The sequence below is a fragment of the Boleophthalmus pectinirostris genome, unplaced genomic scaffold, assembly GCF_026225935.1.
Source record: "Boleophthalmus pectinirostris isolate CB_2022bp ecotype Guang Dong unplaced genomic scaffold, ASM2622593v1 HiC_scaffold_19, whole genome shotgun sequence".
NCBI classification, from domain to species: Eukaryota; Metazoa; Chordata; class Actinopteri; order Gobiiformes; family Gobiidae; genus Boleophthalmus; species Boleophthalmus pectinirostris.
In genome coordinates, this window is record NW_026571140.1 from 18787938 (window position 1) to 18810112 (window position 22175).

Consider the following 22175-nt stretch of genomic DNA (forward strand, 5'->3'; position numbering starts at 1 on the left):
TGGAACATGACTGACATAATAACCATTTGCTTAATGTGAGGATGAGAGGAAGTAAAAGGGGAAATTAGATGTGAGGGAGATAATAACACGGAATCAAATATTTATGAAATATTTATGATTCTGCACAGTGCTACCAAGAATGTGATTGCAAACTAATTCAACTTCATTGTGGATGTGAACTGTGAATTTTAAAAGTAGATCTGTGGTTGAGTAAGCATTCCCAAGCATTTTTCTATTGATACATCATGCTGGGGGTGTTCTGCGTGTATCTCTATTGGCGGAGTGTTAGTTACCATGGTGACACAACAGCAAACACAGACAAAGAGTTTTAAGAAACAAAATTGATTTAAACAACACATTTTCAGGAGCCTGTAATCAATATGAGTGTTCATGGTCCTGTTTAGGAAAAAAAGGTGAGAGTGACTAATTGAAAAATTGTTGGCTAATGCTAGTTAGCTTATGACTTAAATTTTATGTTTGATATGCTTGTTTAAGAGCACAGATCAGCTCACCTGCTGTAGTTCCAACCAAAATTGTGTTAGACTTTAGTTAGACTTTATTTGAACAGAGCTTCAGACAGAACAGTGTCTATAGTTAGCATCACACCCCAATGACTGTTGATGACATCAACTGCAAAATATCAATACAATGCACTGAAACAAGAACATGATGCCATTGATAAACAGTTATATTTATTTGCTCCTCAATTGATAAAACTGATTTGGTGCTATATTAAGTTGTTTAATCCATAAACTACAAAAATGCCCCACAGCTAATCTCTTTCAAGTAGTCTGGCACTCCCATTGCATTGAAGGTTCCAACATCCCTGACCACACAGACCTTAATGTAGGCAGCAAATTCTCATACTTCATAGCTCAGATCATATCAAAGTGGGTGACATACTTACAGGAATTGGGTTCAAAAGGTAAAATGTCATTTAAAGTGCCATCCTTATGTAAGTCTGGCAGAGACTGCTCTGGAGGAAATATAAATCTGAGACCAACAGAAATATTTAGGACGGTGCAGGAATGCTTTCCTTGAATAATTGATAGGTTTATGATTTCTATCCTCCCACCAGAAAATTGTATAAAGTGTGAGACTCTATTGGGATATTCTTGGTGGAAAATCATTAAAGCAAATAAAATGACTATTGGATAAAAATATATTTGTGCAAAATGTAATTGTTTTACAAACTGTGTGTATTATCATCTGTTCCCAAAGGTAATATCTAACACAATAGTCATGCATTGATCGTTTTTTGTTTTTTCAATAGAAAAACGTTTCCCTTGTGGGAAAACATGTTGATAGATATAATAAGTAATCCTGGGCCTCTCAGAGTCCTAAAATAGTGTGGTGACATATTTGAGCAAAAAATACATTATACAGTACCACCAAAGAAAGGCCAGGCTGGAATTACAGGAATACATTGGCAGGTTTGAAGCCATAATCAATAACACATGTGAATATATTAAAACCACTGCAACTTAAAATAAAAGCCTGTTTATTTTTTTCACTTTAGTTGTTTTTGTTGCACTGGGAGCGGATTTACATCTCCACAAACCTACATATATATATATATATATATATATATATATATATATATATATATATATATATATATATATATATATATATATTACATTGAATCAAGCAGTCCCTTTCTTAACAGCTGTGGGTTTTGTATTTTTACTTCACATCATAAGATGTGATTTTTTCAGTTCTGTCTAGACTCAGTATGTCCATATACAATCTGTAGACATTACTGAAATACATGCTTGTTGCTTTTTGAAAATGAAATCTTTCAATCCTTCTTATCCCAGGAAGTTGCATACTATACCTTTTTTAAGGGTGAAGGGACACGTAGGCTTGTAAATTAGGTTAGAATTCTGTCTTATTCTTCCTTACAACACAGCTTCTTATTGAAACTTGATTAATTTGTGCTGACCCAGCTTTTCTGAAACTGAAGTTGACCGTCTTGCTCTTATGTTAGGAAGCACTAAGATCTGCAAATACATTATGAGCTTTCATTTAACAGAAGTAGAAAGGGAACAGTGCAGTCAAGATGCAGCAACTGCTAAGATCTTTAGCTAAACATTGCAATTATGGCAGGTAAATTGTTAATGCATTGCACATTGTAATATGCACTTCTACTTCTAACCATACTGGGCGTAGGGATCATCTTTAACACTGTAGTATACTGTGTGGTGTTGCAATGAACATTTACACTTTATGTTGCCTTTATGTTGCCTATTAACCATATTACATTGTGCACAGATCCACAATACAATGTACATTTCATGTAGGCCTATTGATACTTAGCAGTGACATCATAATGTGGGTGTTCTACATGTATCTCTGTAGTGGTGAAGATGGTGAGACAATGCACACATCAGCAAATACTGCCAAAAAGTTTAAAGGTTGCTTGATGCATGTTCAAAGAGGGGTCTAAACTAGTTCCCAATGCTTTATACTTTATACCTTAGCTCTGACATTGTTATGTCCCAGATGCATGGTAATCTAGTTATCCAGATGAATGTCCTGCAGTGGGTAAGATTGTTCCTTTAAAGTGCAGTAAAATGGAGATGGTCAGGTTTCTGTGGTGCTGCTCAGAGTGCAGCATTGGCAGGATTTCAGGGCACAAGTAATAGGTTTTGTTCAGACCTTTAAAGTGTCTCTCCCAGTGGGCTGCCAGGGTTAAAGTCTGCTCTGCCTCCGGACAATGACTTGCACAAGCACTATATGTATATTTAAACTGTTATTAAAAAGAAATGTTGCTTCATAAAAGCCTGCTGCTTTGCAGTCATGACTCTTGATAATGTAGACTACTTCTATTATGACTGTAAGTATGTTTTGTGGCTATCTCTGATATTTAGTATTCATTGTCTTAGGTTAGCTACTTATAATTATTATGAACACATTAAGTTTACCACATTTGTATGCAAATCTACATGTTTTAGTGTGAGGCGTAAACAGACATAAACTACTGCACTGATCATTTGCACTGTGATTTGCAATTTAAATGGTCTGCAGAGGCCATGTGAGACCTCACAGTATAACCTGAAGCCTGCACATGGTACAAGGAGGGCTATAGGACAATAGGAACTTGAAATGTTCTTAAGCCTTATTCTTGGACCTTCCCCTCTGAAACATGCAGGTATGTAGGGTTACCACTTCATAGAATAAAAGTGAGAGTAACTGGGCATTGTGATGAGGCATGATGGTACAGATATGATACATTTAAGCTGATAGATAAAGATTGCTATAAAATCATATGACCTTCTTTTCACGTTTTTTTTTAAGATCAGGTCATATTACAACCCAGAAAGACAGGATCCCCCAAAATGGACTATTATAAGTGATAATGCTCTATATGGAAATCTGACTTTTTTATACCATTCATGTTACACCAGTGAAAAAGGGAGAACATTCTCTAAATAAATGGAACAAGGATCTAAAGGCTGTGGTGAAAGATGATGAAAGAAAGTAAAAGATGATCACCCTACTTGGATGTTTACTGTATTCTTCTCAGTGTTGGATAGAATTATATCAATGAACATACAAAATATTGATCTGGTTGATCATCAGAATGTGTAATATAGGATATAAATTTGATAATGTTTGGTGAAATCCTTTATACAACATTTGTGTATTAAAAAAATGCATTGTATGAATATTGATTTTATGGTTAATTAAATGTAACCAGTTGTTGAGATTCTCTTCCAAACCAGATGGGCTTGAACAAGCATTTGATGGTTTTCCAAATTTTCAGTTATCAACAGCACACTCTGAGCCAATGGCGGTGCGAGAACCCTTCAACCAACCAATCCGGAATGAAACATGGCAACAGTACATCCACTCCTGAAGAAACTTACCCTAAAAATGAGACCCAAACTCCCAAGAGAAAGAATTGCAACAGGGTAAGGAAACAAAACCTGAGATTCCTACCTGATTCAACTCCATGGTGATAAACTGAACTTTGACAATGAACAGGACTCAAATGATGAAATCTATATGTCCACACCCACCAACAACAGAGTAACATCTAACCCTCAGCCATTGGAGGTGAATGGACCTTCAAATGGCTCTTCCAAAACAACTTGCCCTCAAAATAACCTCAAATAAAACCTCAAATAGACTCTCGCAGCTGAATGTATATTAGTGCTGATTTCAGCCTGTCCGCCAACGGATGAGCTGGACATAAAACAACATATTACTGACTGACTTATATCTAATATTATATACTGCAGTTTTTGTCTTTCTTTAGACCATGGAATAATAATTTTCACACACACGGTTATTTTAAATCATTCACTGTCGAAAAGACCATGTTGTTATTATCAAATGCTATGAGGCACATGGAGAATTTATTCTAGGTTGGCTTCTTTCTTTCCCAGAAGTTTCTTGGTTTGACCATAGCATAGTCCGGTAGGTGGCAGTGGATGTTGTCAGGTATGGAGCAGGTTGAGGGGGCGTGTTCCTCTTGCACAAGCGCTCCCATGTTGCATAGCGTAGAGGCAGACGTGAGAGGAGTAGGCGCAGTGAGAGCGACAGTTGTAGTGCGCGTGTGTATGTAACAGACCCAGCGGAGCTTCAGAAAGTGTCTGTGGGAGCGCCTCGGCGTCAGGCGCGCTCCTCTCGCACAACACCGGGGACCAGACTGGCGACACGCATCGAGAACGGAGAGCCAGCGGCGCGCCACCCGGGAGCACACTTTGACCAACACACTCGGGGAAGCGGTGGCAGAAAAGCTGGAACTAAACTACATTCACTGACTTGTGAGCGATGCACTGGCAGCATGGCCAAGTGGTTCAAGGAGCACCTAGGATTCAAAACTACCAAAGCACCCCCTCCGGCGCCTCCGAAACCGGACTACCGCCGCTGTCACACCGGGGTGACCGGGGCGCCAGGCTATCAGAGCTCCGGGGGGGCTACCTTTCCCTCCGGCGCACAACCGGACATCCTCACCGCTTACAAAATACAAAAGGAACTGGACTTCGAGGACCCGTACACTCCCGGTGGAAATATTTCCTTCGGCTCGAGTTTGAACACTGTGAGTTCACCGGATATCAAATATGTTTCCCCCACGCACAGACTTATCAAGGTGGAAACGGTGGAAAAGAGCAGCCCAGCACCAGGCGGCACCATCACCGTCACTCAGGCTGTGGCAGTGGGCAGCGTTAAATCCCCCTCTTCACCTCCCTCGGAGCATGACAACAAGGAGAAGGTGGGTCAAAGTGTCAGTAGAAGTTGGAAGTGTTTAAGTTAACTTTCTTTTCAACTTAGTTGAGTTTAATCTGAGCCAAAATGAGCCTTTCTTTGAAAGACAGGTGCTATGAATTAGTCCGAATGAGCTGCCCAAAATGTGAGCGCCTTTTTTATTCATGGGCGCAAGATCTCTCTCGGATAGGAAACACTTGACCTACTCACGGTGACGGAAGGAATGAATTGTTACAACCGGCAGAACTTGTTATCACAACGGTCTGCGAGTGTTGCGACATCCCGCTCTGTCTGTCTAATAACTAACCTGCTGTACAAGTTAAGGAGTGCTGTGCAAGGGAAGTGTGTACTATGTTAGTGTCCAAGCTCTAAACACAATTTAGAAGGTAAGGGCTTAACATGGTTCCCTTTTACCTCAGAAGTGTGACTGATCTGTCAATATATTGGGATAAACTTTGTCCTTAGACTCTAGATAATATCCACAATTTTATTTTACTAGCCTAATCAAGAAATTAAAGTAATTATAGGACATCCACCTTAATCTGTCTTAAAATTTCACCCATTTACTAATAGGGGTGTTCAAACTATAGTATGCCCACATTCATAGAGGACTTCAACTTTATATAATTTATAGCCAGAAAAGAATTGCTCAATGTGGAATGACTTTGAGGACCCCACATTTTCCCATGTGGCCATGTTTAATAAGTTTCAGCAATCATGTCTGTTTTCCCTTTACCTTTACATCGTCCTCCTTTCCCATTCTCAATGTTGATAGTTTGGATGGCCCATCCTTCATGTGCAGACAGACACTCGACACATGCATGCTGTGTCTTGGAGCCCTGTGTCATGTTAGGCGTTTGTGGAATCCGTGCACACTTGGTCATGTTGAGAAACCAGAGCTTTTTGATGTCAGCGGGGTTAAGGACGTACAGTATGATGAGTGTACTTGTACTGAGGAATGTTTCAGTGTGTACAAGGCCTGCACAGGAACAGCACACTCCTGTGAAAATTCACACCAGGCTCCTTTCTGTCAAGTCCGTAGTTTAAAGTCACGTGTGAGTGAGTGTGCGCATTGTGCGGTCACCCAAGCTCACCTTACTTCCTCTTGGTTTTGTGTTTGCACGTTTATTTAGTTCAACATATTCCACATTGTCTAGAGCCTGTCATGTAGAAGTGTTACTAAATTTTCCTTGCCCCAGTTTTGATCCTGCAATTCTTCTTGACATTGCGTTCCCCATATGGCCTGAAGTGTGGAGAACATGTGATGCTTGTAAAACTCCAGTTTGTTTTCCCACACCACTTTTGTAGCTTTTATAATCGTGTGTGTTTTCTGTAAAATAAGTAGGGAAGGAGGATGGAACATTTTCACACTACTACTGTTGCTGTCCTTGCTGATTAAACTAGCTGAAGCTGACTTTTATTTAATCTAAAAACACACACAATAGGCTATAGTTTTCAAGTTCCAGTGTGGGTCCTCAGGTGATCGCCTCCTGCTCCCGTCCTGTCAGGTTGCTGGCCAACTACAGATCACGTTTACCTAAAGTGCACCTTAATAATAACATTAGTTGAAGCTTGCATTCAGTTACTTCCAGTCACTAATGGTCCTTAAATGTCAACAAATGTCTTTACTTTATCCCTGACCAAAGCACATGTTTCTGTATTTGCTGAGATCTTCAGCCATTTACTGATGTGTGCCAGTGCAGTTGCCCTTGTACATATGTCAGCAACATCAGAGACTGAGAACAAATGCCTTTACATTATGACTGAGCAAAACAGGTGCTAAGGATTTGTATCTGATGGCTGATAATTTTCTTTAGATTTAGGCCTATGTTTGTAGAAATTCATAATTAGTTTGTAAAATTGTACCCAAAAGTGGACAAAAATAAAAATCTCTTTGTGGTTATTAGTTTTATCTGCTTCATACCAGAGCAGTGCAATTGACTGAAATAATCAAGACAATTATCACGTCTGATGATTTCACAAATTGCATAACTATGTTCATTGACTCTGAAGTGCGTTCTATGTCACAACATACATTTCTATGAGTGAAAAACGTCCCTTATTTTCTACTTTCATTCAATACATTGTCTGTGCGAATATTTGTGATTTCAAATAGGACTGAAATAATGGCAGTTATTATATTTTCCATAATTGAGCAGCTGTGCTTCATACGCATAATGTGAATAAATTTACCCAAAGGAAATAATAGTCCTCCTACAATTGGGCTCAAATGTTCCTCTTTCTAAAGATACTGTTGCTTGAAAGACTGAGACGAGGCTCACTTTGAAAACTTTTTGCGGGGATTAGAGTTTTCCTCAAAAGCCCTTCTTCTAGGCTGTGTCTGTGCCTGCCTGGCATGATAATGGCGTGTAAATCCCTGTTAGAGGTGGTGCAGGTGAGGAGTGTAAAAATGAAGTGTCTACTCCCTCAGCCCAGTTTCACTCACACTTGTTTAAATGGTCTCAGTGGGAGGACAGTGCTGGCTGTTTGCTCGTGGTCTCTTCTAATGCTGAGTGGTGCCCATTGTTTACAGTGTGCGCAGGAGTCCGAGCGGCTGCCATAGGGGAGACATTCTGGGCGTTAAATAGCCTCTGTGTCTTCACATGCACGCACTACCAGCAGCATCAGCCTGAAATCAGATAGAGACAGTAGGTTCACTAAAACGGCTCCTCCTAAATGCACAGGCCGCGGTGACTGCTTAAAGACTCAGCAGAAACGGCAGCAGTGTCTTAACAGCATGGTGCGGTCACATTGATGTTTTAATTACTTGACTCATGAATGCTAATTATATCAGAGCTTACCTAATGCCTGAGATGCCAATAGCTGCATCAACACAGTTTTTTCACTGCCGTTTCCTATTTACTTTTAACTGCATATGCTAAGAAAGCAATCAATTTAAATCTAGTTTTAGATTAGATTTTTTTTTTCTTTAGCTGATTGAGAAAGACTTGTTTTAGGGAATTTCTGGCAGGTTTCATTTCAATAAGTGGGGTAAGAAAATGTATATTATTTTCTAATATTTAATAATTGTGCCTGAACAAATAACTGATTTAAACTAGTATGAAACCAAGATCCAAATAAGTTTAACTAGTCAAAACATTCAAGTCAAGAGGAATATTCTGAATTTCAGAAAACTCACATACATATTTTGCTATATAGATTGACAGAAAATGGCATGAAAGAGAAGAGTAGCACTGAGAAAATCTGATTAAAATGATCCTCAATTAGGTATGTGCATTCTATTATGTGCCGCTTTGTGTATCTGAAACTGGCATATTTGTCTCATTCGCTTGAAATCAGGGACAGATTACATTGTGCCACATTTTAATCTGTTGACAGGTGATGCATCTTTCTATAAGCAGACATATCCTGATGCATTTTGCTCTTAATGATGCGTACCTCTTCATGCCAGAGTGAGTTGAGACAGATGATCAGCTCTCCTCCTGTCTCTGCTCTAATTAAAAGGCTCATCGCTCCACTCAGCTCCAGACTAACTTCTTTCAAGGACACGACAAAGTGATGGAGGTTTGTTCTCTGTAAACAAAAGTACGAGTGGAGAGCTGACAGGAGGCTGCCTCCGTTTGAAACCCCCTGTATCACGGCGTGCACCTGCTGTTCCTCTCTCAAACCCTGGCAGCCCTGAAGCCTCTGCAGCCCTTTGACGGACTGATCTTGGGAGCCAGCCTGCACATCTATCTATAGAGGCATTCTTTTGGATCACACCCTGAGATGTTTGTTGTATATCCAACAGAGGCATTGAAAATGACTGAGTTCCTCTGTCAGTGTATGCCAGGAAAAGGTTATAATCTCTGTGTGTCGTTTTGCCAGTCAGCAGAAATGAATCTTGGCCTTTTGGCATTTTTATCACTGAGTCAAATTGATTCTGGTCTTAATTGTCACTAAATTTTGGATTAGACTGTGCTGAATATGTGTATGGCAGTGAAAAAAAAAGCTTAACACAGTATTTACAACATTTCTGAAATGTGTAATGCTTAATATTCTTATATATAAATTAATCACTTTTAAAATAGGGTATGTTATGTTTATTGTATCAGTCAATCAATATCATTTTATTTTTCCCTGAGGGCAATTTCAGCACATTAAGCAGTAAAATACAATAATAATGGATCACTCAAACAAAAGTCTCAGTGCAGCTCAATAGGTAGGGTCACGAGATCGAGTGTTAGGGTATTACTGTTAGATACCAGTAATGAAAAATATAGGTGAAAATGATCAATGAGAAAGCTATTAACAAAATGCTCAAATACAAATCAGGTTTTGAAATTGCAGTCATACCTTTGAAATTGCACTGAACTTGTGGTACTGACAGTTAAGAGATAATTTGTACCCACATAGGTTTTATTACACCTTTGAAACGTTTGTCCAACCCTCTGACTACAGCCTCAATGACATGGAAACAAAAATGCCTATTGAGATGGCGCTCACTTCCTTCCTCTCTATTGTTTGCCTGAGCTTTGAGGTTTAATAATGAGAATGTAGCAGACTGAATTACAGACTTACACGACATGCCTAAGCCACAGAAGCGCAGGAGGAGAGGCGAGTTTAACTGGACGCTTATTGCACATTTCTTGCTTGAACTTTCTGACGTGATTTGCTCTCAATCCTCAATATGTTCTGTGGGCCTTTCACCTGGCTCTCTCTTTCTCGCTCTTATCTCAGTCCGTGATAGGAGAAATGTCAAGCACACACGTCAATATCAGCTGCCTCTCTGAGCGCTTTTCTCTTGGGAGCCAACAAATGGAAGAAAACGGCTAGCACCATCTTGTTTGTTATAAAACCTCTTTATAGCATGCTTCTCCGCTTTTCAGTGTCTGATGTAGGGATGAGAGCTCAACCAAGGGCGCAAGAGTCTGAACCCTGCACTGTGATGTAGGAGTGCTAGTGAAGTTACAATTTGCTTTGTTCTAATATTTAACAACTTGAATGCATAGAGGAATTTGTCCACCAGAAATGTATGTAAACCACAACACAATCCGAGAGAAGCAGTATAAAATTATCTTGTTTCTGTGAGAGGTGCTGCTTACCTACACCAACACTAGTTCATAGTTCTGAAGTGTATGTTTGTTTGTGTACTGTTGGTTGGAGCTTTATTTCCAGTGTGACCTACACAGGTGTTAAAGAATGCCATGTATTTCCTGAACTATGTGAAGTATCCAAACCTTATTGTTGGAGTGAGTCAGACTATGTCATATGACACAAGGTGATTATTTGGCTGTAAAGGCTTTGTTTTGTTCTCAGGTGTAACCATCTTATTTGAATAATAATTCACTGCATTACAATGTAATTTTCTGCGTCAAATACTACTACTTAGAAAGATTAGGACTTCTGTTTCAGTTTGCTTTATTTCTTTTTTCAGTTAAAGGATGAGTTTGGTTTTCCAAGTATTGAACAGAACTTGGTCACATGACTTGACCTAGTCACAATAAGCCCTAAAGTCCACAGCAGGTCTCTGCACTGCAGGGTGGAGACACGTCTATGTTAACTTTAATGACAGAGAAGAGCAGCAAAAACTGGACCAGTGTCAGTGACATATAACATGGAAACAAACTGAGCTCTGAGGCTACATGCACACACATGCAGTAATATGTATAATGCGACTTTGAGTTATGAACTGAATAAATGGCTTTTAGGAAACATTTGGTAGTAGCTCTGCATTTGATATGTGCTTCAGTGAGGACATAGTACACTGCCGGGGGTAGTGTATGATGTTGTAGGCCTGTAATTCTTCTGCAAAACTGCCATGTAGAGGCTCTTGGAGGAAGTAAAAGGAGTTCTTTTAGCTAGTTATTTCTTTATGAATGAATTCTAGCATAATCCTTACAACAAAGGCATGAAGTATATTTTTTAAAAATCTTACACAGATTGAAAGCAGTGAAAGCTGTACACTTGACACTAGTTGTTTAGGGGTAAAAAGTTTTGGCCTGGCTGCTCCGAGATTAAGGAAACGTTGCTTTCCTGAAAGGAAGTGTTTACAACATGGTGACGTTCCCTTTTTAACATGACAAGCCTGCACTTGCCTGCAGTGTAGGCAGTGCACTTCTGTTCACTCCGGTGGTTAACTAAGGTTAATGTTGTAATCCTCATCCAACAATGACTTATGTTGAAGCGTCTGAGTGCTCCTCTGAGGTTTGGCAGTGATTGGGTGATTGTGCGAGCGTTCCAAACATAGCTGAGATCACTCTGCTGCTGCTTGTGCTGAGAGGTTGTGACTATGTAGAGCTCCACCCTGCTCATGCTTTATTCTCAGACTTCCAGTCCCAATCAACATCAAACGCCCCACCATTGTTTACAGTGGACAGACGGTGGCCTGTTTCTTCTCTGTAAAACACTGTGCTGAATTTAAGGCATCAATCCCAGTGGGTCAGCAGGCAAAAAAGCCATGAATAACAGCAATGTTTTGTGTTTAGAACCCAACAAGGATAAAATATATCATGTTATAATATTAGGCCAAAATGTGCTTTTTACTCCAATACTATGAAGCAGCCGATTTCTTATGTACAATGCACAGATTTCATTATTATTATGAAATTCCAGTGTTTCGTTTTATCTGAACTAGTGCTGCAGTATTCACTGAAAGTGGTTGAAAAGATGCCAATAAATCTATCAATGTGAGATCAGGGAGCTAGGAGGAAATTGGTCTTGGTCAAGCATGTCATCAAGTAGTTAATCTCGGATATCTATCGCATATTAAGGAGCCCTTCATAGGGTTCAACATGCTCTTCTTCATTCTGGAGTGGATTCCGGTGAAGGAGGGATTGGGGACAAGCAAGGCTAGTCCAGTGCACTCTACTGCTTTTCTGCAGGAACAGACTTTTGTCAAGTGAATAGGCTATTTACACACTGTTGCAACAAAAGGTCCTCCCTCATGAATGTATTCGAATATAAGATGTGTGCCTGTGTCACTTTTACACTGAAAGTAACAAAGTACTAAGTTACTGAACTATAAAATAAGAGTAGTAGACTTTTTAATTCTGTTGCAGTTGATACATGGGTGTTTGTTTTTGTTTTTTCTTATTCCACTCAATGAAGGATGTATCGCTGCATCTGGAAGTGTTCCTGCGTAAACCACCATCTGCAACAGGCTAAATAAATTGTGCCAAAAAAGGCTTCTCCTCGACTCCTGTGTAGAGAGCCAGTCCACATGTGTAAGTGCAGAGCTCTGAAGAGTTTGATGTGGTCTAAATGCTGACGGGGAGGGCGTGTGCTGGGGCTCTTAGTTGTGCTGTGAGAGATACACATGTGGACCTCATTCCTGTTAGAGATAAGCCAACATTTATGCTAAGTCTTTAAGGCAAAGTTGGTTTAAACATCTATTTAATGCTAACTGTGGGTTGAGTGCCCAGGAGGGTATGATGACTAATGTGCCTGGTGATCTGGCATCCAGTGTAGTTACAGAAAAATACAAAGAAAAATACACTTATGTTGAAACATGATCATTACAAGTGGAAGTTATGGACATTCATGCTAGTTACAATGTACCTTTTCATCTATACTGATTTTTTTGTTATGAAATATTTAGCATACCAAATATCACACGGAGAACACAAATTCTAAAGCAAAGCTAAAATGGGATGTGATGAAGACCTAAAACTGGACCCTGTTTTAGGTCTTCATCACCACAGGTTGAGAAACACTGGTATAGAAAAAATACAAAAATTCTAAACAATTTTCTGAGCAGTGCAATGTTCTCCCAGCTCGACGGGTGCAGCTGTGTTCAGGAAACATTTCAATAAAATGTGATTAATGTTTGGGTAATGCACACTGGGAAAGCCTCAGCAGGCACACTCCCCTCAGTCTGATATGAAGCCAGAATTACTGCTGCTTAATCTAGTTGGGAGATAGAGAACCCAAGAGTCCAGTCCGCATCACTGGTCTCTATGACATCCAACCAGAGTTCCCGTCACTTTCCCAAACATAAAATATGTGCCTGACAGTAACCACATTATGTCCACACAGAAGCTATCATTATTTTTGCCTAAATAAATAGTCTGTGGGGAATGTTTTCCTGCCAATGTAGTCCTTCTAGAAATGTACAAGTTATCTCCAGGTGACTGCACTGTGCACACACAACAGCAGGTGCATGTTTGCAGACCAAGATAAGGAGCTAGAGCTATCGGCACAGCCACTTCAAGGAGCTGCTGCAATTTGAGTTTACACTAACATTTTGAACCCCACACCATAAAATTTGTAGTTGTGGAAAGATGAAAAGTACCCCATTTAATCTACGTTCTGTTGTAACCCTAAAGAACAAAAGTGCAGGAGCAGCAAGAAAGGCAGCAGTCTTTTTGAACACTGTAATGCAATTGAGCTGCTAAGCACGAAGCTGTGTAGGTTATCAGTGGCTAAAATCCCTGGTGGCATGAAACATACAGAGCACACATCAGTCTTGTGTAGTTTTTCGAGTGACTGATGAATGCGTTTTACTGTGATGTCCAATGTGACCAGATCTCAACAGACCAACCTGACTGACCAGTGTTTGCTGTAGCGCCTAGTCTTATTTTGGATTTATGGTAACTTTACTCTAGTAACATAAAATGTGTCGGTCCAGTTTTCTAATAATGTTTATTGATTGGGAGCACAGTTGAACTCTATATTGCTTGAGGCACGTATAGTGAGATCTTGTGGCAGGTGCTGCTGTGAGATTTGCCTCCACATTCATTTGAAGTCAGCTTCTGTCTCTATGCCACAGTGCATCTCCAGAAGCTTGCCAGAGCTTTGACAGGTGTACAGCATGGCCGACTAGGGATCTGGGCTCACATTAAAGTAATTGCGTGAGTAATACTAGGGCTGGGCGATATGATGATAAAAATCTAAATTGTGACCTAATTTTTGTGATATGTAATTTTGGTAAAAGCACCATAAACTGATTTACAAATTTTCTCTTTAACGTGGCTGTATGCCCAAACTTCAAGACTTTTACCTCGCCTTATTAGTCAGAGTGACAGGTGGATGTAACCAATCACAGTGAAACATGAACTTTTAGAAAAAGAGAATGACTTTAGTTACCTCTTCAAGGCAGTATAAAGATATTAACTGTTTGTGAAATGTGACATAATCAAAATCGTGCTCTTGCTCCAAGAAACCACTAATATCTTTTAGCATATTGCCCTACCCTAAGTGACACGCTCCCTCTGACTTCTACAGGCACATACTAATACCAGAAAGTGTATATTAGACAATATTAGCCCATACCATCATATGCTGGGGCGGCACAGTGCGGAGCGCTCCGGACATGTGTGGCTGGCTTTGGTCCTGACACACCCAGGATGCCACAGGCAGATGGTGTGTCCTGAGGCGGCGGCAGGGCACCCTCTCCTCAAAACCACACGCTCCTCCTGCTGTCGGGTGTCTTCAGTGTGGAGAGACAGCAAGGGCATACTAGACCAATTTGGAGATATTAAACACCCCTCCAGCAAACAGGGAGCAGACTGTGAGGCCAGGAGGCTGAGCCCACTGAACCCATGTGCACAGCTCAAGTGAGGGATCTTGTTTACACATGGCATTTGCTCATATTAACACTGTGAGCACAGATCAGTGATACGAGTCCTGGAAAATTTGATACATGTGAAATCGTATTAAACTTGAAAATAAATAAATTCATTCATATATATTATATGAATAAGAAATGTGTACAGATGGATAGCTTAACTTTATACATAAACCATAACACTTGTTGTCATGTGCCATGTTTTCATGTTTCAATTTAAGTAAATTCCGTTATAAACCAAAACATCCAGGTTTAAGATGCCAAAATATGCCATCCTTACACACTAAAATGTTCTAGATTAGGCTTTCTTTCTTTATTCTGGTTGAATCCTTTGCTGTAGATTACTGATGACTGAGCCTATAACAGAGCAGGTGATGAGGAAGTCCTTTACCTAAATTGTGTAAATCATTTGATTTTGAGAAAAACTCATGTGATTTGTGCTTTAGGAGCAAACTAGGACAATGTTTGGATTGCTTTTGGGTTGCTGCATGAATTCATAGAAGCAAAACATTCAGAGCCCATAATTACATTGTAGCAAAAAGTAGTTATTTTCCCCAAAACAGACGGAAAAGGAACATTTAAAGATTTAGCAAAACAGTAGCTCATGTCAGCAGTTCAAACATATTTAAGATCTGTATGATAACCGTGTCTATTAGCATGTAGATGGATGTGACATTGCTTCTTTAGTTTCTGATTAAAGCATGTTTTTTTATTTCCTTTTAAAGAAATACAAGCTACGTTTTAACTCTAGAGAAATCCCCGTGTGATTTTTTTTTTTCTGGGAGCTCTGCAGGTGTGTGTGTCTGCCCTCTCGCGGGTGGCCTTCATGTGGAGTGCAATTGCGGGTAGGGTACTCTCTGGACAGTGGTTTGGCCAATGGCAACTTAGAGTGGAAAAGAATGGCGTTCTCCGATGTGCCTCACCCTGCCAGATTTGCTCAATGAGTGACGAGCATGTTTATAATGCGGGCAAATCTCTTCCTGCTCCTCATGACTCACTGGTTGTGGTGCCAGTCAGGTGCAAGCTTACTTCACTCTTTCAGTTTGTGCAGTTTCTTTTTGTATAAAGAAATGTTAAACTGTTGGTTTTAGATTATAACCCTAAATGTGTACAGATTGTGTGGAATCTTCATGGTTGTCTGAAGTGCAGTTCATTTTAACTGCAGTGACAAGCCTTCATTAGAATATGGTGTAGTCTCTTTTGTTTTAGAAAATGTATTCCCACTGTCTCGAATGAAACAGAAATCACATCCAAAAACATCGGTGACAATCTGTGTTCTGTCAGGATTGTACATACAGTATGTCTGACTATTGGAAGTCCAGCTAATTGCTAACTGCGCAATATGCCCTGCTATAGAACAAGACTACAATTAGAAATGGCTCAGTGGCAGCACAGCATAAATCTGTCAGACTGTTCCTCCTATGAAAGTTGAGTTCTTGTGGTTCTCTAAACTTTTTCAGTGTTGTCAGAGTTATTGCATAATTAATCATACTGAGGGAAAGCTTTTGGTATGTTATCTAAAAAATCCTTTTTAATGCAATTACAGTAGCCAAACCAATAGTATATTCAAGCTTGTATTTAAATTGTGCACAGAGCCTAAATTCAGTTTTGAGATGTTGAACAATACCCAGGAAACAATTACAATCTCTTACATATTCTATTGATATGTTTAAAGTTCTTATTTATTACTTTTGACCCTATAGTATCTTGCCATTCCGGATAGTGCGTTGACATGTTGTTGTATATCCCCTTTTTATCTGCCCTGCCTCAGTGGACATATCTCTAGGTCCTGTGTGTCATTTCGGGAGGCATGGGAACTCTGTGCTCTCAACCCTGCTCTAGCGCTCAGTAGAGCGGCAAAATGCTTTGCCCCTTTCTGCTGTTTGTGACTGCTCCTCACCTTTCATTTCTCCCCTACAGCTTATTATTCTGGAGGACTATGCGGATCCTTTCGACGCCGAGCAGGCCGGAGGCATACAGCCCACGATGGAGAAAGTGACAACAGAGAATGATGGCTACATGGAACCATATGAGGCCCAGAAGATGATGGCAGGTAGGAATGCGATCTGGACACGTTGACTTTTTTGTTTCTTTCTCACCCATCTTCAAAATAACAAGTTATAATAGAATAGCTGTTCTTAATAAGCCCATTTTTGGCCATATGTTTCTGAGCTGTCATTTATTGAAAGCAACTGAGATGGCTCCCTGCTGCTTTACATGACAGGTGCAGCAGAGCAAAAATGACCTTGGTGTCATGGAAGATGTCAAAACATTTTCAGAAAAAAAAAGCATTTGCCTTTCTCATAATAATTAGAGAAGGCATGAAGAGTAGACTCACCTCAGACAAACAGAAGTGCAAGTCTTTGTTCTATTCAACTTGTGGGGTCAGCCACTTACTTTCCGAGAAGACATTTTTTCTTTACTACTATAGCTGTGTATGAATTTGCTGAACCACATTTTGCAGAACCTTATGACAAGGCACATACTGTATACAGTAATGAGAAAAAAGCAAATGTAATGAGTTAGTAGACCTCTGCTTAGGCAGTGACCAACACGATTTTAATATAATGGACAATATTTAAAAATAATTTTATTTTAAAAATAAAGATTTTTCTTTTAATCTTTTGTCACTTTTGGCTGTGTGTATAGTTTCTTTCCTGGGTAAAGGCTTTATATAAAACACATTTATTAAAGGGACATTTTAACAAAAACTAGCCAAAAATAGTCATCTTATTTTTTTGTTGTGAAATAGCCAATGCCACAAACTCAAACGGTAGTTTCAACAGCACGCTGTTGGTGGGATATTATGGGTTCAAAACACTGACCCTACCTGATGTACAATGTCACCTTTCACCCATTTTCACACACATACAGAGAGACTGTCAGTGTTCACGTGGACAGGACATGAAAGTCTTTGTCCCTTCTCGCCAATTTATTTTAATGGCTCTCCAGACGATCTCTTGTTGTCATCTGTCTTCTCCATGTTTGACCTCTAGCCCAGTCACTACCTCTGCTCTGATAGAAAAGCTGATTTATAGTCTCTCGCAGGTAGAGGAGGCAGTGCAGCTGAGCTGTTTTGTCCAGCTTGTATCTCTGAGGTTTTTCTGTGAGTTTAAGACCTAACAAGACACAAAGCTGTGTTTTGTTGAACTGATAAGCTCAAGTCTTGGTTAGGGTTTTGTTTTTTCTGAACTCCTGAAGCTTTCAATTTCCAAGGGATGACTTGTAAACCTCTCCACTTCTTTCTTGCTTTGGCTAAATACTGTCAAATTAACTTCTGCCAAGTTTACCCATATGTTAACTTCAAAATCATCACATGTTCATTTGAAGGGTGATATATGGACCTGAATCTCTTCATTATAACAGACAATGGCTGCCTTAACTGCACGGGTAAAACTTGGCTTCATGAGAGAACAATTTCCTTTTGCAGCTTTCATGCAATCAAATCATGCAATCAGATCTTCCTTCCAGCAGTTTGTGATGAACTGAACAATTTTGGGTTCTCTTCAGTTTGCTCAGTATTGCCTAGAAATGGTAGTTCTAATGGCTCCATTTTAACTTTGAAAATTTGCTTTTTACAGATGGGCCCACACAAAAGCAGTCATTCTACAAGAAAACCGGACTGAATTATTTTATGTGGATGCCTAAACCAAATGTTTTTAAATCAGTTTATATCTTCTTCACTGACTATGAATACCCAAGACTGTGTGATAAGTTCTCCTTGGATTTTGAACAATATTTCAACAGAAAGCAATTTATTGATGAATTTTATATTGTTGATTGTGATGTCATAGTCCTGGTGGTCAGTTTTCCCATTGCTTAGGCCCGTGAAAACATATTAACAATAATTGTAGTGTTGATGCTATTTCAAACTGAGCTAGTATACTTATCACTGTGACTACTAATCAAAGCTTGGTCACTCATATTCACCCTTGACAAACAGGTCAGAGCTGCACAGTGGGAGGTATGGCATGTAAAGCTCTGGGCTAAAAGAGCTAGTGTGGTTTATGTAAGAGAACGTGCCCCAGTGTCCAGTGGCTGTAGTGCTGCTGTAGTGTGTGAGGCTCATGTGTCAGTGCCCTGTGCTCAGGAGGGCCTGTGCTCTGATTTATGAAGCTGCTGCAAGGGCCGTGTCATAACTTCCTTAACCTGAACCCTCTGCACCCCCCCCCCCCCCCCCCCCCCCCCCCCCTGCAGTTATGTGGAGACGTGTGCACAGCCGCACTGTCTTTACTACGTTTCCTGTGAGTTTCAAATGTTTGTCATGTCTCTACGCGTCAGCTCTTATACATGCTATCTTTGTATCTGCTGACTGCGTGTGGACACTGAACACCTCCATGTTTGTTTGTTTTTTTTTCCTTATTAATTATTCAACATGGCACAATTTTTATGTTTATTTTTTTGTCATTACAAGACTGAGAAGCAGGACAAGCTTTCTGAAAGGTCAAATTGAAAAAACAAACATTTCAAGCCAAACCTGCGTATTTTGCATTCTGTTTTGTCATTAGATGCATGACTCGACAAAGGGAACTGGAATTAAAATAAGTAAAACATTAAAATCCTTACATGAAGTTAATTATACACTTAATGTGTGCACCTACATGGCAACAAAAAAGTACATATTTAATATTTGCTGTATCTGTCTACTGTTTGTTCATGTTGTAACTTGTTAGTCTGACAGGTACAAGGGGCCGGGCAGGTCTCCGGGGCAGTGTGCGTCAAAGCATTTCTCAATGAACTCCCTGACACACTCACCCCCTCAGCGTGTCAACATGTGAGAGATTTCCCACAGTGCAACAGCGGTCTGTTGTGCAAACACTTTGAACCATTTCACATTAACACAGGCAGGGCAGGATTGAGTATGGCAATGGTACGTCCCTGGATCAAAGTTGATTAGATTCATAGGAACAGAAGCATGGAGCAACAACCCTCTTCATGATCCCCATGTACTCTCAGGTATTGCTCCGTCATAAAGGAAAATTAAGTTGTGCAATAGGCTGCAGAGTGAAACATGTTGTTTCCCACAAGTGTTGACTCATTTTATGAGCTTTCCCATTTTTGTTCCTGAAAAGTATGCTGGGAAATGTGTCATATCCCTGGCATCTAGTGCCACAGAGTAGCAGCAAATGAGTTGATTATTTCAATTACTCACAATATTGTATGGCATGCACACGTCTCTGTAGACTCTTCGAGCGCCTCAGAGTTTGGCCGTGTCTCTGAGTGGGAGGACATGTGGGTACACACAAGTGCAGGAAAGGGAAACTGAAACATAAGACTAACGGATTGTGAGTAGACATAAGTCCAACAGTGACCGGAACTAAAACCCAGAGGCAGAGTGTGTGAACAAATGTCAATTTTTGCTTTGTGTTGAAGGGACATTTTAAAGCAAAGAGTGGAAACATAGTCTGTTTAACTCTTTCTATTCCCTCCTCACCTCAGGCTTGAGCAGGTACTTGTGGCAGCACATTTCTTGGCCTGTAACCCAGGTTTTATTGCTCTAAGCTGTAACTTGAGAAATATCCGGAACATGTACTAACAGTGACACATCTAATTTTCCGGAAGTGTGTGCCATTCATTTGAGATTTGGGAAGTTAGTTTCAACTCCTAACTTTAGTCTCTTTGTCATAACACACATGTATTTTCCATCACTGTTTGCAAGCATGACATCAGCAGTGCATTTGTGCCCTACCAGTGATTATAGGCTTCTAAAAATAAACCAAGCCTACAAGGCCAGTGGCTGAGTCTTGGACACAGAAGTGAATAATTAACACCTCGCTCCCTCTGCTTAATCTCAACTACTGTTTAGACCAATACACTCACAGCTGCTCTTTTTACCAGACTGAAAGTAATATATTATATAAACCTATCGAGTTGTAGAAGCCGTATAAAGGTAATTCATTATGATGCGACCAGGGCATGTGACCTACAAATGTCTCAAAAATGAACTGATTACACAGCTCGTAAACACCATCCCCATTAGGTCCCCTTTTTATTTTTCAGTATTTCAGCAGAAATCAACTACATTCAGGAATTTTAACTGTAAATCTTCTGACTATATATTATTCCCAATTTAGTGTTTGCCCTCTGCCCCAGAGGCTATTATGTCTGGACCAAATGAGCTTTGAAAATATGATAGGCAGAGTTCACAAACTGAACTGAAAGCACAGCTAAATGATGCAATATGAATGTGATGCAATGTGGGCTTTGGGGTCAGGTAATGTGTCGTAATGCTACTTTTGTGTTTCTGTTCAAGTTTAAGTCTAACATGATCAGAGCAGGTGTTTTATTTGCTAGCTATGCAATACGTTTACCTCAAAGGCCGCCCTAAGCATATAGTTTTCTTTTTCTGTTAGAAAGCCACATCATTGTGTCAGCAAGGTAGCACTTAGCACTTGGTTGGGAGACCACTGGGAATGCCAGGTGCAACAGTGGCTCTAGTGCATACCGTTGTTGTGTCCTTAGGCATGACACTTCACCCACCTTTCCCATGAATCTTCTGTGTGCAGCAGTGTTGGTTGCAGGGGCCGGTAGCACAGATTTACAGCCTTGCTGCTGTCAGTCTGCCCCAGGACAGCTGTGGCTACAATATTAGCCTCTCACTAGAGAGTATGGAGTGAATGAATAATGCACTCTATAAATCCATTGCATCTATTAGTAGTATTTCCTTGCTGTGGGGACTAGTGCTCGATGCAGATGCTAGAGGAGTTGGGAGGAGAGAGGATGCCAGGAGACTGAAGACTTATTGATGAAATGACAAATCTCTGGCTGTACTCTGATCTGTCCCTCCTTCTCACTTAGTGATGAATCCTCCCTCTTCACACTGACACTCACACAGTCTGTCCTGCGGGACACAAAGCAGAGCTTGACCCTTGTCCATTGCCAATATATTGATTGACATGATTAGCAATAGCTGCATCTTTAATGGATTATTAGAGCTAACTTTTCAAAAGTCACTGGTCTGACTATATTTCAGCACAACAAAGCACAAACCCCAGGACAGATAGAACGCCATAGCCCTTGTTTGTGCATACAGCCAAGTGCATAAGGAGGGGAGGAGCAGGGGAGGGTCTGGGCTGCCTCTGTGCAGGTTGGAGGTGCTGAAGTCATTCATTTTAGAGGCAAGATTAATGACACCATTAATACATGTCTGGGCCACTGCAGAGGAGGACAGGGCACAATTTATACCCAATGCTGGCAGCCAGGCCCTTGGGCACACATGTGAATACTTACAGACACATGTGCAGTACTGAACATACTTGTGTGGGTCATATGATATGTCCAGTACCAACTGCCACAAACCGAATGAGCAACATTATGTGGTACCATTACTATGCAACTTCTATCTGGATGGATTGGACTTATAGAACAAAGATAGTGTGCAGTATAGTTTTAGAGGAGAGTGCTTGTTGACACTGTGGTGTGATTGAGAGGGGTGCAGTCCAGTATATGG

General features: G+C 40.3%; 1 protein-coding gene across 3 annotated transcripts in view; it reads left to right on the top strand.

The window, feature by feature from the left end:
• The first annotated feature begins 4505 nt into the window (after positions 1 to 4505).
• LOC110175286 (SH2 domain-containing adapter protein F) overlaps positions 4506 to 22175 on the top strand; it is a 59444-nt gene continuing 41774 nt past the window's right edge. For all 3 annotated transcript variants that reach the window (XM_055154599.1, XM_020941435.2, XM_055154600.1), the window contains exons 1-2: positions 4506 to 5224; positions 16646 to 16778. In XM_055154599.1, the coding sequence (XP_055010574.1) occupies positions 4796 to 5224; positions 16646 to 16778 (562 nt within the window). In that variant the 5' untranslated portion in view covers positions 4506 to 4795. The remainder of the gene's footprint in view (positions 5225 to 16645; positions 16779 to 22175) is intronic.